Source organism: Bos javanicus, chromosome 3 (assembly GCF_032452875.1).
Source record: "Bos javanicus breed banteng chromosome 3, ARS-OSU_banteng_1.0, whole genome shotgun sequence".
NCBI classification, from domain to species: Eukaryota; Metazoa; Chordata; class Mammalia; order Artiodactyla; family Bovidae; genus Bos; species Bos javanicus.
Window position 1 is genome coordinate 95,800,737 of NC_083870.1, and position 16,876 is coordinate 95,817,612.

Sequence of the window (16,876 nt, forward strand, 5' to 3'; positions counted from 1 at the left end):
TTCTAAACCTATTTTTCATTGATATTTGTTTAAAATATCCAGTGCAAAAAAAGAAATAGCATACACATACAAGCAGAAATGAAACAGAAGATTTTCTATATCTTTACTGATGTTAATATTTTACACATCTGAACTACCTATACAGCATTGATTTGAGGAGCTTAATTTCATGGACAACAACCAGTATATGTCAGTGGTCACATACTCTTATAAAGTAGCATTGGAGGAAAAAATCTATAGTTTCCATTTACGTTGATTAAAAGTGTGTTTTTGAGGTTAGAAATACAGGACTCATTTGATTGCACAAATAGTAGTCATCCGATTGTTGAAGTACGTTTTATGGCTTATAATTTTTTATGGAGATATAATTTACATACAATAAATGCATAATTCTTAAGTGCCCCCCAGTTACATGAGATTTGACAAATGCTTATTGTTTGCTACAGTGGGTTTAAATGAGTGGGATATTAATTTGGATGTGTGAATACAGGTATTTAACAAACAGCCTGTGCTGAATTGATGGTGTCTGTTTACTTGAGTGCTATGAATACAGAACCCCTAAAAACTCATGTCAGTCACTTAGGCTGCTATAGAAAATACCGTAGACAGGGTGACTTAATCAACAGACATTTCTTTCTCACAGTTCTTGAAGCCAGAAAGTCCACGATGCTGACAGACTTGATTCATGGTGAGAGCTTGCTTCTTGACTTGCAGATGGCTACTTTCTCACAGTGTCCTCAATTGACAGAGGGAGAGCACAAGCTCTGTTCTCTCTCCTTTTTTAAAAAAAATTATTTTAATTGGAGGCTAATTTCTTTACAATATTGTATTGGTTTTGCCATACATTGACATGAATCCACCACGGGTGTGCATGTGTTCCTCATCCTGAACCCCCTCCCATCTCCCTCCTTATCCCATCCCTCTGGGTTATCCCAGTGCACCAGCCCCGAGCATTCTGTATCTCTCTTCTTCTTATAAGAACAGTAATCTCATTTTAGGAGTCTCATCCTCATAATTTCATATAAATGTAATCATCTTCCAAAGACCCTGCCTCCAAATATCATCACGTTGGGTGTTAGGTATTCAGAATGTGAATTTGAGGGGATACACAAACATTCATTCTGTAACAGCCTTGAGTCCCAAGTCTAAATGTGTTGTTCTTCCTAGTCTAGTTGTTTAATCTTGATGGATTTATACTTTATAACAATGAGTGCTTCTCACAGAACTGTTTTTGTTTTATTAATAATAGAAAGGCTGTGGTTTAGCCTGACCAAATCTTCTGTCCACTGAAGATTTAAGAGGAAATTCTTGATTCAAGGAATTTCTGGAGAGGAAATCTTTAAAATTACTGTTAATATCCTTGATGCAAAACACCCTGCCTTCTACTGTTCCACCCTATGGGCCTGCTGCTCTTTGTCAGAAAGAAGCCATTCCTCTTCTTAATCAGGAATTAATGACAGGTATATAGTGACATGATAATCAAATGATTGTTTTGCTACCATAATTCAACCATAAGTTAACCTTGACAAATCACTGTGGCATATATATTAGAATATCCATATGCTTTCTGTATTAGTGAATCATTAAAGTACCCTCTCAATGTGAAATAAAGTCAAGACAGTAAAGGCTGTTATATATATTTTCTTAATGTTGTTTTATCCATACTTGACATATGGAAGCCAGTAATTTATGACTTGTTATGTTCACAGGTATAAAAATGTCTGTAACTTCAGATTTATTTATTGGGGCCTGTGTTAAGATTTGCTGAATGCTATTTTCTCCTTACCATCAACCCCGGCCCCCCCACCCCCCACAAAAAAAGAAAAAAACTAGAAAGGAATATACAATGTTTTAAACTAAGTCAGTGAATTAAAATAAACTTGTTATTCACTAGAAGGCAGATATTTTACAGACGACTTCACTGTTCCTGATAAATGCTCATAATTAAATTGGAATGGGATTTCCCCCCAGGTAGAGATGGACATTCTGCTAATGAAAGAGCACTGGAAGGGCAAGACTTGTGGACAAAAATGAAAGTAGAGAAGGGATGTTCTATTGAAACTACTTCTAGAATTTTATTGGTTTAGATACTAATGCTTTGTTATCATACTGAAAAATTTAAGGAGGTGGATATCTATTTATTCACCTGTCTGTCTGTCTTTTTATAGTTCCCTCTCTTAGAATGTACCTCCCTCCTTCTGTCCTTTCCCCCAACTTGAATATTAAGAAACTGGCTGGAAAATTATGAGATGGTAAATGTGCACTTTGCCACTAACTGCTTTAAAGTATTAACATTCATTATGTTGTAGTCTTTGCAAATACCCACCAGCTTGAAGCTTGGGGACTGTATATGATATTTATTACATTTTAAATGTTAATTTCAGTTTGTATTTGAGGGTAGAGTAATGGTAAGTTTTAATAACTGTTGTCTGTTTGTAGAAACAACCATCTCCTTGTTGGTAAATACAGCTATTAAAACTGAAAGGAAAAGCACAATGGAGAATAATACATTAAAAACTAGTGAGGAGAGAATAGATTTCTATTTAAAACCACTTCTTACATTGAGATAAAATTCAACTGCTTCTGATAATTTTCTACATTTGCTAACACTTTCCTTCTCCCTCTCATTGAAGAGAAAACATGCCATTAAGGGAAACAAAAAACTGTTTTGTGTTATTTCTCATCCACCTACTTTGGTTGGCAGTTACCCTTAGAGCTATTCTGCAGGTCAAAGTTGAAGTAGCATGGATGACTTTGCATTTTGAAGGTGAAAGAAGACTGCTTGAAGGTGGATTAACTGTGGCTAACTATCCTATCATGAAAAGTGAACATGTTAGTCGCTCAGTCGTGTCTGACCCCTGGTGACCCCATGGACTGTAGCCCAACAGTCCATGGAATTCCTAAGTCCATGGAATTCTTCCAGCAAGAATACTGGAGTGAGTTGCCATTCTCTTCTTCAGGTTGGAAATAATAAAAAAAAAATGTTTTCACAGGGAACATGAATGTGTGTATAAATACTAAACAAGATCTGTGCTAAAAAGAACCTATAAGCTTGTATAATGTTAGGCATAATATACACTTATATTTCATGCATCAAACATGGTTTTACCTGCAGATTATCATATGGGTAGCTCAGCTGGTAAAGTATCTGTCTGCAATATGGGAGACCCTGTTTCCATTCCTGGTTTGGGAAGATCCCTGAAGAAGGGATAGGCTACCATTCCAATATTCCCTGGGAGGGGAGGGAAAGACTGGGAGTTTAGAATTGACATGTGTTCTTGTTTAGTTGCTAAGTCATATCCAACTTTTTTGTAACCCCATGGACTGTAGCCCACCAGGCCCCTCTCTCAATGGGATTTCCCAAGCAAGAATACTGGAGCGAGTTGCCATGCCCTTGAGGAGCTCTTCCTGACCCAAGGATTGAACCTGCGCCTCTTGCGTTGCAGGCGGGTTCTTTACCACTGAGCCACCAGGAAAGCGATGACATGTACATACTGCTATATTTAAATAAATAGCTTGTATGGCACAGGGAATTCTACTCAATATTCTGTTACAATGTAAATGGGAAAATTTGGAAAAGAAGATGCATATATAACAGAATCACTTTGCTGTATACCTGAAACTAACACAACATTGCTGATCAACTACTCCAATATAAAATAAAAATTTATAAAAAAGTTTTACCATCTATGAATTACTACAGAAAAATAGAACTAAAACATGAAAAATAGCTGCCTCAAAAGCACCAAAGATCCTTGAGTCAATGTTTCACTGTCATTGTAAGATTTTAAATTGTGGGTACCTCTCAAAAGTATTCTAGTTTTTAATAATAGGTCACCATAAATCTTATATGTAATAAAAATTCCGACTTGGCTTTCTAAAATTTAATATTCATAGTTTTATCAAGTAAAAGTTATTTTTCTTTTTTCTGAAGAGGAAACTGAAAATTTATAGAGTAGTTAAGTGTCTCAACTACAGGCCTTGTATATGGTGGCATAATAATAGTATTCAAAGAATGTGTTATTGTTGGGGTGGGGGACAACTCTCAGCAACTAGCAGGTAATGAACCAGGTATTCAAATCTGTCTCTGACTCCCAAACAGTTTGAAGCCATAAATATTTTTTCTTGCCAAACTTACCCTTCCCCAGGGCTACTAGAAAATTGTAGCACTAGACTAAATTGGTGTTCTTCTAATCTATTCTGGCAGTCAGTGCTCATCCTGGCAAACCTTTTTCCAAAGTTATTGCACAAGTTTGCAAATCAAGATCAAGAAACATATCTAAGGAGTTGCATAAAGGCAAGCACTAAGGGTATTAAGCATTTGTGTAGATTCATATGTAAAGATAAGAGGACCTGTGTATATAATAATCAAGAATTCTGGAATTTTGAATTCCTTAGCCTAGCGTTTGAAGCTCCCATAATGTTGGTCTTTAATGTTTTTCAAGTTTCCTCGTTCAGAAACCCTTCTTTACATCCTCTTACACTTCTTCCTCATTGCTTTCTACACCCTTCCGTGTATTCTCCATTCGCTATCTCTGCTCAAACTAGTCTGTGTCTGAAATCACCTCCATTATCTACTTGATAAAATTGCCATCTATTCTTCTTCATAGTACTTCAAAGTACTTGTTCGCTTTTCCAAAATCCTCACGTTTTAACTCAGACTAGTCTGTCTTGAGGTCAGTGATTATGTCTTTGATTCCTATATTATTACAAATAAGAATCAAATAATTATAGAAAGACTGGAGGAGTTGTGAACTCCTAGCAGTCAGGGGTCTTATTCATTGTTACATCCTCAAAGCAGCCTAGCTATTTGGGAGATAGAATGCTGGTGTACAAAGAACATAGAATCAAATATGGTTTTTAAACTATATGCAGAATTATTTCTTAAATATTTACAGGATTTCATTGAATCACTTTTTAGATGCTAATGCCAAGGGAAATACAGATGAATGATAAAATACTTACCCTCAAAAGGGTTGCAGTCTTGAATTCAGGCCTTCCACACATGAAACAAAGCAAACCTTACAAAACACATTATAAATAAGTATTAAATAAGGTATATGTGTAGTATATTAAAGCGTCTACCTACAATGTGGGAGACCTGGGTTCAATCCCTCGGTCGGGAAGATCTCCTGGAAAAGGAAATGGCAACCCACTCCAGTACTCTTGCCTGGAAAATCCCATGGATGGAGGAGCCTGGTAGGCTACAGTCCATGGGGTTGCAAAGAGTCGGACATGACTGAGCGACTCACTCACCTACTCACATGTGCAGTATTTGGGAGGAGAGGGATGTAAAGAAGGATGAAAACAATATGAATCGAGATCAAAGTGAGTTTGGGGTAAAGTTTTTGATGTGAGGGGAAGTCAGCCAAGCTCTAGAGCAAAAGCTGAATTCTAGAGAATACTTGTGAAATAGGTTTACCCATGCAAGACCTTGAAACCCCAAGTAGGCTTTCCAGTCTTGCCACTTCCGGCTCCAGATTCATTTGACATATGTATGTATATTGAGGGGCTTCCCTGGTGGCTCAGAGGATAAAGAATCCTGCAATGTGGGAGACCTGGGTTCAATCCCTGGCTTGGGAAGATCCCCTGGAGAAGAGAATGGCTATGCATTCCAGCATTGACCTAGCCTACTATTTGCGCCTCACCATAGTCCTCTCATATACCCTTTATGGTGGTTACACTGAGCTTTCCGCAATTTCCTGAGCATGATCACTTTTTCTGGCCTTAGTGCATGTAAAACTCAAGTATCGTTTGACATAATTGCTTATGCCCTCCTAATTGAAACGGTTATGTCTTTTGGCTACCTTGGTTTTTCTGTTATCTCATTGGCCATTTATCAATCTCCTTTTCATTTATTTCTCCCTGTTTGATTTCAAATTATTGGAATGCCACAGGGCTCCATCTTGGCCTTTCTTCTCTTTCTCTGGTTCCCTAGGTAATTTTTTTTGGAGGGGGGGCCTCAGTTTAGTTGCTCAGTTGTGTCCGACTCTTTGCGACCCCATGGATCGCAGCACGCCAGGACACGAAGCCTCCCTGTCCATCACCAACTCCCGGAGTTCACTCAGACTCACGTCCATCGAGTCAGTGATGCCATCCAGCCATCTCATCCTCTGTCGTCCCCTTCTCCTCCTGCCCCCAATCCCTCCCAGCATCAGTCTTTTCCAATGAGTCAACTCTTCACATGAGGTGGCCAAAGTACTGGAGTTTCAGCTTTAGCATCATTCCTTCCAAAGAAATCCCAGGGCTGATCTCCTTCAGAAGGGACTGGTTGGATCTCCTTGCAGTCCAAGGGACTCTCAAGAGTCTTCTCCAACACCACAGTTCAAAAGCATCAATTCTTCGGCACTCAGCCTTCTTCACAGTCCAACTCTCACATCCATACATGACCACTGGAAAAACCATAGCCTTAACTAGACAGACTTTTGTTGGCAAAGTAATGTCTCTGCTTTTGAATATGCTATCTAGGTTGGTCATAACTTTCCTTCCAAGGAGTAAGCGTCTTTTAACTTCATGGCTGCAGTCACCATCTGCAGTGATTTTGGAGCCCAGAAAAATAAAGTCTGACACTGTTTCCACTGTTTCCCCATCTACTTCCCGTGAAGTGATGGGACCGGATGCCATGATCTTAGTTTTCTGAATATTGAGCTTTAAGCCAACTTTTTCACTCTCCTCTTTCACTTTCATCAAGAAGCTTTTTAGTTCCTCTTCACTTCTGCATATCTGAGGTTATTGATATTTCTCCCAGCAATCTTGATTCCAGCTTGTGCTTCTTCGAGTCCAGCATTTCTCATGATGTACTCTGCATAGAAGTTAAATAAGCAGGGTGACAATATACAGCCTTGACGTACTCCTTTTCCTATTTGGAACCAGTCTGTTGTTCCATGTCCAGTTCTAACTGTTGCTTTCTGACTTGCATACAGATTTCTCACGAGGCAGGTCAGGTGGTCTGGTATTCCCATCTTTTTCAGAATTTCCCACAGTTTATTGTGATCCACACAGTCAAAGGCTTTGGCATAGTCAATAAAGCAGAAATAGATGTTTTTCTGAAACTCTCTTGCTTTTTCGATGATCCAGCGGATGTTGGCAATTTGATCTCTGGTTCCGCTGCCTTTCCTAAAACCAGCTTGAACATCAGGAAGTTCACGGTTCATGTATTGCTGAAGCCTGGCTTGGAGAATTTTGAGCATTACTTTACTAGCGTGTGAGATGAGTGCACTTGTGCTGTAGTTTGAGCATTCTTAGGCATTGCCTTTCTTTGGGATTGGAATGAAAACTGACCTTTTCCAGTCCTGTGGCCACTGCTGAGTTTTCCAAGTTTGCTGTCATATTGAGTGCAGCACTTTCACAGCATCATCTTTCAGGATTTGAAAGAGCTCAACTGGAATTCCATCACCTCCAGTAGCTTTGTTCGTAGTGATGCTTTCTAAGGCCCACTTGACTTCACATTCCGGGATGTCTGGCTGTAGGTGAGTGATCACACCATTGTGATTATCTTGGTCATGAAGATCTTTTTTGTACAGTTCTTCTGTGTATTCTTGCCATCTCTTCTTAATATCTTCTGCTTCTGTTAGGTCCATACCATTTCTGTCCTTTATCGAGCCCATCTTTGCATGAAATGTTCCCTTGGTATCTCTGATTTTCTTGAAGAGATCTCTAGTCTTTCCCATTCTGTTGTTTTCCTCTATTTCTTTGCATTGATCACTGAAGAAGGCTTTCTTATCTCTTTTTGCTATTCTTTGGAACTCTGCATTCAGATGCTTATATCTTTCCTTTTCTCCTTTGCTTTTCGCTTCTCTTCTTTTCACAGCTATTTATAAGGCCTCCCCAGACAGCCATTTTGCTTTTTTGCATTTCTTTTCCATGGGGATGGTCTTGATCCCTGTCTCCTGTACAATGTCACTAACCTCATTCCATAGTTCATCAGGCACTCTATCTATCAGATCTAGGCCCTTAAATCTATTTCTCACTTCCACTGTATAATCATAAGGGAAATACTATCTATAGTAGTCCTGCCATCCATGGTGGGCCTGAAACTACAAAGAGTACAAAATTCTACATATACTGTGTTTTTCCTTATACAGGCACACACCCAAAAATATTTTAAAGTCAATTCCAGACCACCGCGATAAAGCAAATATCATAATGAAATAAAAGTGAAAGTGTTAGTCACTCAGTTGTGTCTGACTCTTTGCGACCCCATGGACTCTAGCCCTCCAGGCTCCTCTGTCCATGAAATTCTCCAGGCAAGAATACCGGATTGGATTGCCATTTCCTTGTCCACAGGATCTTCTGACCCAGGGATTGAATCTGGGTCTCCCACATTGCAGGCAGATTCTGTACCATGTGAGCCACTAATGAAGCAAATCAAATGAATTTTTTGGTTTCCCTATGCATGTAAACTTATGTTTATGCCATACTGTAGTCTGTTAAGTGTATAATAGAGTTCTGTCTAAAAAAACAATGTATATACCTTAATTTAAAAAGAATGCTGTTGGAATGATGATGCCAGTAGTCTTGCTTAGTACAGGGTTTCCACAACCCTTCGATTTGTAAAAAAAACACATGGTAAAGCAAAATATAAAAATATAAAAAATAAAGCCAAGTGCAATATAATGAGGTATGCCTGTACCTATAATAAAGTTTATTAATTAGGCACAGTATTAAATTAGGTAAAAGATAAACATCAATAAATGTTGATAGACACATTATAACAATATATACTGTATTAAAAATTACAAGAATGTGGACTTTCTCTCAAAATATCTTATTGTGTAAATACAATGCCTTTTCTTAATTAAGCGCTTTCATGCACTGTAGCCATAACTTTTGGAAGTAGAGGTGAGACTGCGACTAGTACGATTTCTTTTTCCTTCATCACAATTTCATGGATAGAAGATTCATTCTTACTGTTGAGTTTAGCAAACTCAGTATACATTTTTATTTTTTTTAACTTTTACCTGTTCACATCAAGGAAGCACTTTATGGCTCCTCTTTGTCCTATCCAAATTCCCACTATCACTATTCTTGTGCTTTGTGGCTATTATTAAGTAAAATTAGGATTGCTTGCATGTAAGCGCTGTGATAGTTGACCTCATAAACAAGATAACTGCTGAATGACTTCTGGACATAGGGATGATTCATGACCCAAGGGGGATGGAGCAGGAAAGCATGAGATTTCATCATGCTATCCAGAACAGCCTGCAATTTAAAACTTAGAAATTGTTTATTTTGGGAATTTTTCCATTTAATATTTTTGGACCTTGGTTAACTGCAGATAACTGGAATTGCAGAAATGGAAACTGAGGATAGGGGGATGCTGTTTTATGTGCTGTCAACTCTCCTGCTCTCAGTTCAGTTCAGTCGCTCAGTTGTGTCCAGTTCTTTGCAATCCCTTGGAATGGCCTCCCTGTCCATCACCAACTCCCGGAATTTACTCAGACTCATGCCCATTGAGTCCATGATGCCATCCAACCACCTCATCCTCTGTCGTCCCCTTCTCCTCCTGGCTTCAATCTTTCCCAGCATCAGGGTCTTTTCAAATGAGTCAGTTCTTCCCATCAGGTGGCCAAAGTATTGGAGTTTCAGCTTCAACATCAGTCCTTCCAATGAATATTCAGGACTGATCTCCTTTAGGATGGACTGGTTAGATCTCCTTGCAGTCCAAGGGACTCTGAAGAGTCTTCTCCAACACCGCAGTTCAAAAGCATCAGTTCTTGGGCGTTCAGCTTTCTTTATAGTCCACCTGTCACATCCATACATGACTACTGGAAAAACCATAGCCTTGACTAAACGGACCTTTGTTTGCATAGTAATGTCTCTGCTTTGTAATATGCTGTCTAGGTTGGTCATAGCTTTCTTTCAAAGAGCAAGCGTCTTTTAATTTCATGGCTGCAGTCACCATCTGCAGTGATTTTGGAGCCCCCAAAAATAGTCTGTCACTTTTTCCACTGTTTCCCCAACTACTTGCCATGAAGTGATGGGACCAGATGCCATGATCTTAGTTTTCTGAATGTTGAGTTTTAAGCCGACTTTTTCACTCTCCTCTTTCACTTCCATCAAGAGGCTCTTAAGTTCTTCACTTTCTGCCATAAAGGTGGTGTCATATGCATATCTGAGGTTATTGATATTTCTCCTGGCAGTCTTCATTCCTGCTCTAAGCTGGCTTATTTGACAGTCAATTCTTATACACAACTGTACATCACTGTTTTTGGATCTGTAGTAGGTACCTGAAACTTTAATATATACAAAATTTCACTCTTAGTTTTTCCACCCAGCCTGTTCTTAACCTGATTCTTTGTTAAATGCAGTTCCATCTTTCCATTTGTTTAGATAGCCTTGGAGTTAACGTTTTTCTCTTATATTTCATTAGTAAGTTGTCTGGTTTCTTCCTTTCAAATACAGTTGAACCTAACAACTCTTCACTATCTGTGCCTCTACTACCCTCATTAGCATAAGCCACCATCATTTCTTGCTGAGACCAGCCGTGCCTTGACTCTTTCCACACTGTAGCCAGGGCAACCAGAATGATGATGTATAAATGTAAGTGTAAATCAGATCTTAACCATTTCCCAATGTAAAACTCTCCAATGGCTTTCCCTTGCAATTACTATAAATACCAAGTTCTTTACTGTGGTCTGTAAGGACCTACATGATCAGACTCCTGCTATCTCTTTCTTATACCAGCCTCAACTTAAATGTCACTTCCTCAGAGATGTCTTCCCCAGCTATTCTATTGAAAATAATTCCCTTCCCCCTGCCCCTCTGCTACTTTTTACAATCCTGTTTATTTTCTTCACAACACTTAGCATTTTCTAAAGTTACTTATTCATTTACTTGAGTATTGTTTCCTTTATTAGAATATAAGTTTTATGAAAGCAGAGACCATGGTTTTTTTTGTTCATATGCCTAGCTCTTAGAATGGTGTCATAAATGCAGGTAGGTGCTCAATAAATACATGTTGACTGAATGAATGAACATGCTGTGTTCTTCCATGTGTTATTTCATTGTCTAAGAAGTGCTACCCATCTCTCTTCCCCAAACCTAAAATTTCATCCCTTTTCATTAATAAACTCTAAGGTCCTTTAAGTTTCTGTTTATATTTTTCTTCTCCTCTGAAGCTTTTCCTTAGCCCTTTCACCCTTTCACTAAGGCACAATTAAGCACTTCCTTCTCAGTTTTCATTGTACTTTTTTCAATTTCTCAGTTTTACTTATTACATTATACTACAGCTGTTTATGTATCTGTCTGCCCTCATTAGATTGTGAAGGTTTTCATGAACAGGAGCTGTATATTATTTGGGTTGGTTTCCTTAGCATCTGGAATAATGCAAGGCATAGTTAATATTGATAAATAAATGAATAAAAATCAGAATCTTGATTCCCATATAGTTTACCAGAAGATAACATTGCTCTTGTCTTGTGAATTTATAATTTATTCATTATTAAACAAATATTTATCTGAAGTGTGCCAGACATTACGCTTAAGTGGTAAGGCTACAGTGACAGAGCCATGCCCAAAGAAACTGTATTGTTTTCTTTGACTTTGATTAATAATATTTCATGCTGTATATTGGTGTTTCCTAGATATTTTGAATATGTAATTAACCTGTGGACCCTATGGGAGACACCAAGATACAGATAACTGCCTAATTCCAATCTTACTTTGTACGTATATCTATCCCATAGTTACATATTGGCAAAGAAGGAGTGATGAAGGCCAGAATTGTATATTATTTTTTATTCCATAAGTATGGCATAATTACACTTGAGACTAGCAATACAGATTGTTCATATGTAATGGTGACATTTAAAAATTTTTATTGCTGTTAGTGCTTTTTAATATTATCATAAACAAATCGAACCATGGCTTATGTTTCTTAATTTATGTGGCTAAATGTATTTATTATTCGTGATTCTGGCACATTTCTTACTATTTGAAACTTTGGCACAGAGTTTAATGTTGCTCTGAATTCTCCAATTTCTAAATACTGGGTTTTTCTGAGTCCTAAGTGAAAGTGTGTTATTTTGAGGGAATTATGGTATAGCAGTTAAAGTTCTGTAGATTTCAATGGTTTCTCAATTTTTACTGAAGCTGTATTTCTGTTGCTATACAATACTCATGAGTATAGTTTCAAATTTCTGTTCTTCTAGAACTGCTATTTCACTTGGAAACCAGAGTCTTTGAGTGTACATTTTAGTAGCATATTTGGAATTTAATATAGTTGACAAATTTGCTTCTCTTGGTGAAAATACATAGGTAGGCAATAGCATATAACTTGTAGAAATTCTTATGTATGCAATATATTTATAATTGAAGTTTAAAAACACCTTGGTAGAGAAGGAGTTAACAAGTTAGCTCCCCTTGGTTGTTCTCAGCATGCTCTCTTGCCTTTAGGAGCTGAAAAGACGATAACATTGGGCCCGGACATGCCTGTGTGGAGGTTATGGTACTCCTGGGGTTTTTGCAGCTAACTGTAAAGCAAGCTAGAACTTGTTCATCTCAGAGTTCCTTGTTTTTCTTTCAACCCTTTCAGTGCCCTGCAGGAGTCATTAAATCAAAACTTCATGCTGATCATCACCCACCGAGAAGTCCAGCGGGAGTACAACCTGAACTTCTCAGGAAGCAGTACCATTCAAGAGGTGAGTTATGTCTCACAGTTAAGGAATAAAGGTAGCTCATTATAGCTAATGTTGACCCTGTTAAAGCGGGCTTATCTGTTCTGGTTGGAAACTCTCTTTATGTTTCATTATTGGCTTCTTAATTTTAATTAACTGGAGCATCAATGATTACTGTAGATATATTACTTGACCTAGAAAGATAGATGTTGTAAATGAAAGCTCTTGATAATTCTTAATATAGTCAACTTTTAAAACCTTTCTTAAAAATAACCCATTGTTATATATTTCACAGTGTTATAGTAATTATTCAGAATACTAATTTGGAAATTATTGATAGCATGCATTTTCAGACATGCTTATATTTTATTTGAACGGTTGCTCTCAAATGTATTATTTATAATGTGTATCCTGCCTGCTTCCAAAAGGAATTGAAGAGGCTTTTCTTAAGCAGCTGAATTCCAGCCGTGGGCAGTGTTCTAGAGATGCTGTAGGAACCCAGTCATTTCGCCCAGAGTATCTAATAAGAATCTATTTATAGTGTCAATATTTTCTTCAATGGAGCCAACCAGGGCCACTGTTTCAAAAAAGAACCTTCCCCAAGAGAGAAGAGGTAACTTCTTGTCTGTGGCCCCACCCACCTAAAAGCTAGTAATTTATCTTCTTGGATGGGGCGGGGCAGATATGTATAAGGCTATGATGAGACTTGTGTTTAGAAACAGTGAAATGATTATGTCACATTACCTCTTGTAAGATATAAAGACAGCAGTCATGTGTCTAATCATGTTTTTATTAATCATGTTTAATCTTGGATTATTTCATAATTTTTTTTGGACTACATTGCTTAAACTAATTATTAATGTCATATTGAAAGAACAAGTTTCCATCCTAATCATACTTCAGAAGTATATGAATTGTTTCTGAAATGGCTGGACAGTTAATGGTTTTCTTTTTTCATTTTATCAATAAATTTCAACTGCTGAGTTTGGCAATAAAGCACTCATTACATGAAGTTTATTTTCTCTGTTTATCACTTGAATAGTTTATTGACTAGTAACTAAGATTTAAAAAAAATTTTTTGGCCCTTAATTTGAATTTTAGGTTTAAATTATTTGATTTTTTTCTAAGATTTTAAATATAGTGACTGCCATTTCATTTAAAATCTCTAAAATGGATATTCTGTTCTCTGAATTTAAGATTTTAATTCCTTGAAGAATCATTGTTGTTTTTATGTTAAAAATAATAAAATAAAAATAATAACTCTAGCCCTATTGGAAAGTTATTCTTGGAACCTCATGATTATGAAATTTAAATTATATGAATAAAATTAAATAAGAAATCTAGTTTCATAATAAATAACCTCAATTTAATGAAGAAAAGCACAGATAATGAGAGATAAATTTCACTGTTATTGATTTACTTTTTTAAGTTGAAGACTAGTAGAATGCATGAAGGATAAATATAGACTGCCCTATTTTTCTTTTTGATTGAGATTTTTATAGCCAAAATTTTACCGTTTTTTGTATTTTTGTTTTAACATTCCCAGTTTTTATAGTTTGAGTGTGTTTCAACTTTCTCCCACAAGAGGGCAGAGAGGACTATTAAACTGATAGTCTAAAAATGCCATTCAGTGTTTTCAAATTAGCTTCTCTTATATTAACAAAAAGGAGCATAATGGCCAAGTTATTGTTTGATTTACAGATAATTGGCACATTGCAGGGAGGAGACTTAATTTCACCCTTTTAAATTAAACAGGGAGATTTAAAAAGACATAAAATATTCATTAATGTTCGGTGATTATAAAGTAGTGGCATATATTTATTTTGCCTTTATTACTGTTTCGATGGGAAAATACTGCAAATATTTCCGAAATCGAGTTGGCCATACTGACAAGTTGAAATGTTTAAGCAGCGTTAATGCAATCTGCTCACACCTGATATCCTATGCAGAATGATTCAAAATGACTACATCAATTATTAAAAGAAATATTTAAAATTCTGTAAATGTGCCATTGTACGCCACAGTTGGCTGAAACTGTTCTCTGTAGCCTGCTATTTAGATTATCAAATATATTTTAAGCTTCAAGGACTTGAAAACAGTAAATCTTTTTACATCATTTTCTAAATGAAAAATGTCTCAAAAGTATTTTTGCAGATGGGTGTTCTTAAATGTATTTCTTAACAAGAGTTTGGTTTTTTTTTTTTCCTTTTCTCTCTCTCTCTCTTTTTTTTTTCCTTTTTTAAAAGTTGACCTAAAATAATATTTTGAAATACCAGTTGCCAGGAAAAAATTAAATATTTTCATTTCTAGTATCTGTGGGCAGACAGGTACACATAGGCTCTTTTATTCTGTACAGGTTAGAAAAGGAATGTGGATTATATTCTTTAGGCCTTGGGTCCTACTCTGTAGTCCTAACCCTAAGACCTTTCTTCTTCAACTTCTGGAATACCTGGAAGGGGATTCAGGAGGACAAAATGCTCTTATGCTACGCCTTGCAACCCACAGTGACACTTAAATACATGTATTTTTTTGTAGTAGCCTGATGGAAAGTCACGTTGCAACACAACAAAAATATAATCTTGAAATGATTTTACAGTGTTACTTTATAAATGCTAGAAATTTTGCTATTACTGTGGAAGCTTAATGATATCATATATTCTAACTTGTAAATTAATTTTTGTCACCAGTGTCAGAAATCTCTTTTCAGTATTGTTTAAAAGGTTCAAGAAGAATTCTAAGCAACATATGAGATAAAAGAAGAAATTTTTTTAAACTTGATTTTATTTTTCACTTAGTAGTATATTATTTTTGTTTTAGATGGAAAAAATGTCATTTTGGGGGTATTTTGAAAGTCTTGTATTTTAAAAAGAAAACTCTTATAATATTTACACCCTAAAGGGAAAGTTCTTTTAAATGAAATAGGATCGAAAAAGGCACTATAATTTCAACTTTTAATTAACAAAATACATTTTAAAAAATACTGACTTGGAAAATAGAACTTAGATGCAGTTTGAATTTTAAATAACTCTTCACTGACCGTATGTTCATGCAAGTTAGTGGTGATAAACCGATAGTTGTACAAGTGTTTGTTCATTCTGGCTCTCTGGTCTCTTGCCTTACAATGCATGACTTATGTCCTTTGGGTGCTCTAGACTTTAATTTAAGCTAGTTAGATATTGAGGTTATTTTTTTAAGCTCTTTACAAATCCTTCCACTTACATTATCCTCCTACTTGAGGAAAAGGCAATATTAGTATAAAAAGGTCAAAATGGAGGGTTGCAAGTAGTCATAAGAATAAAAAATCCATTATCCTTTTCCATTATGACAAGATAGTTTATAAAAATTATCAAATAATGTAACAATAATTTCATGATATTTCTACTTTTGAGGTCCTCAATTAGCTGGCTGGCACACTGTAGTGACTTTCCTTGAAAATTTAAACAAGCTTACCTTAATTTAATGAATTTTCTACCCTGAGAATTTAGATTTTTTAAACAGTTAATTGTATAGATCTAAGTAATTCTGTCTTCAAATACTATTAAAGATCTGTGGTTACAAAAGCACTTGGGATTAGTTAAATTAAGGGGAAGAAAAGATTGATTTGCCTACTGCAAATCCTAATCCCAGGTGTGGTAAAGGATATAAAGTCCCTGAAATCAAGCCAACTTTTCTTGGAAAATAATTCTTTGTTGTCCATCTTGCTATTGCAGAAGCTCCTGTTAGACAAAATATCCACTTTGCTTTGTAGATATCATACAAATTTAAGGAATATACACATGACCCAGAATAATAAGGATTAAAGAAACTAAGTAATTTTGGTTCTGAATCATGGAGTATTCCTTGTCTCATACAGCAGAAAGCATGATGAATAGCTATTGGAATTATTTAAATTCTTTTCTGAGTTTCCCTTTATCCTAAAATTCTCACTGTTCTTGTTAATGTTGATTTATTTCTTAATGGGAATTAAAGGGAAAAATTGACAACCTATAAAGATACATCTTGCATGAAATAGTAGAACATTTTATTACTAATACTAGTGATTGTTAAGTAGGAAGCTACAAATTTGAATTAGCAAGTAAGAAGTAAATTAAATAAATCATACCGGTCCTTGAAAATAATGTCGGCTAAATAACTGTGAACTCATGAGGCTAATTCTGATTCTGCAAATTGAAATTCCTGTTAGGGTTTTGTGTGCAATTTTCTTTTCCTACTTTCTCAACTTGCTTGACTAACATATATTTCAAACTATTCTCTTTTAG

At 36.2% G+C, this 16,876-nt stretch overlaps 1 protein-coding gene across 4 annotated transcripts in view; it reads left to right on the forward strand.

Moving 5' to 3' along the window:
* The window catches only part of FAF1 (Fas associated factor 1), a 498,425-nt gene that overhangs the window by 212,339 nt on the left and 269,210 nt on the right, over nt 1-16,876 (forward strand). For all 4 annotated transcript variants that reach the window (XM_061412021.1, XM_061412019.1, XM_061412022.1 and 1 more), the window contains exon 7: nt 12,536-12,641. In XM_061412021.1, coding sequence (XP_061268005.1) covers nt 12,536-12,641 — 106 coding nt within the window. The remainder of the gene's footprint in view (nt 1-12,535; nt 12,642-16,876) is intronic.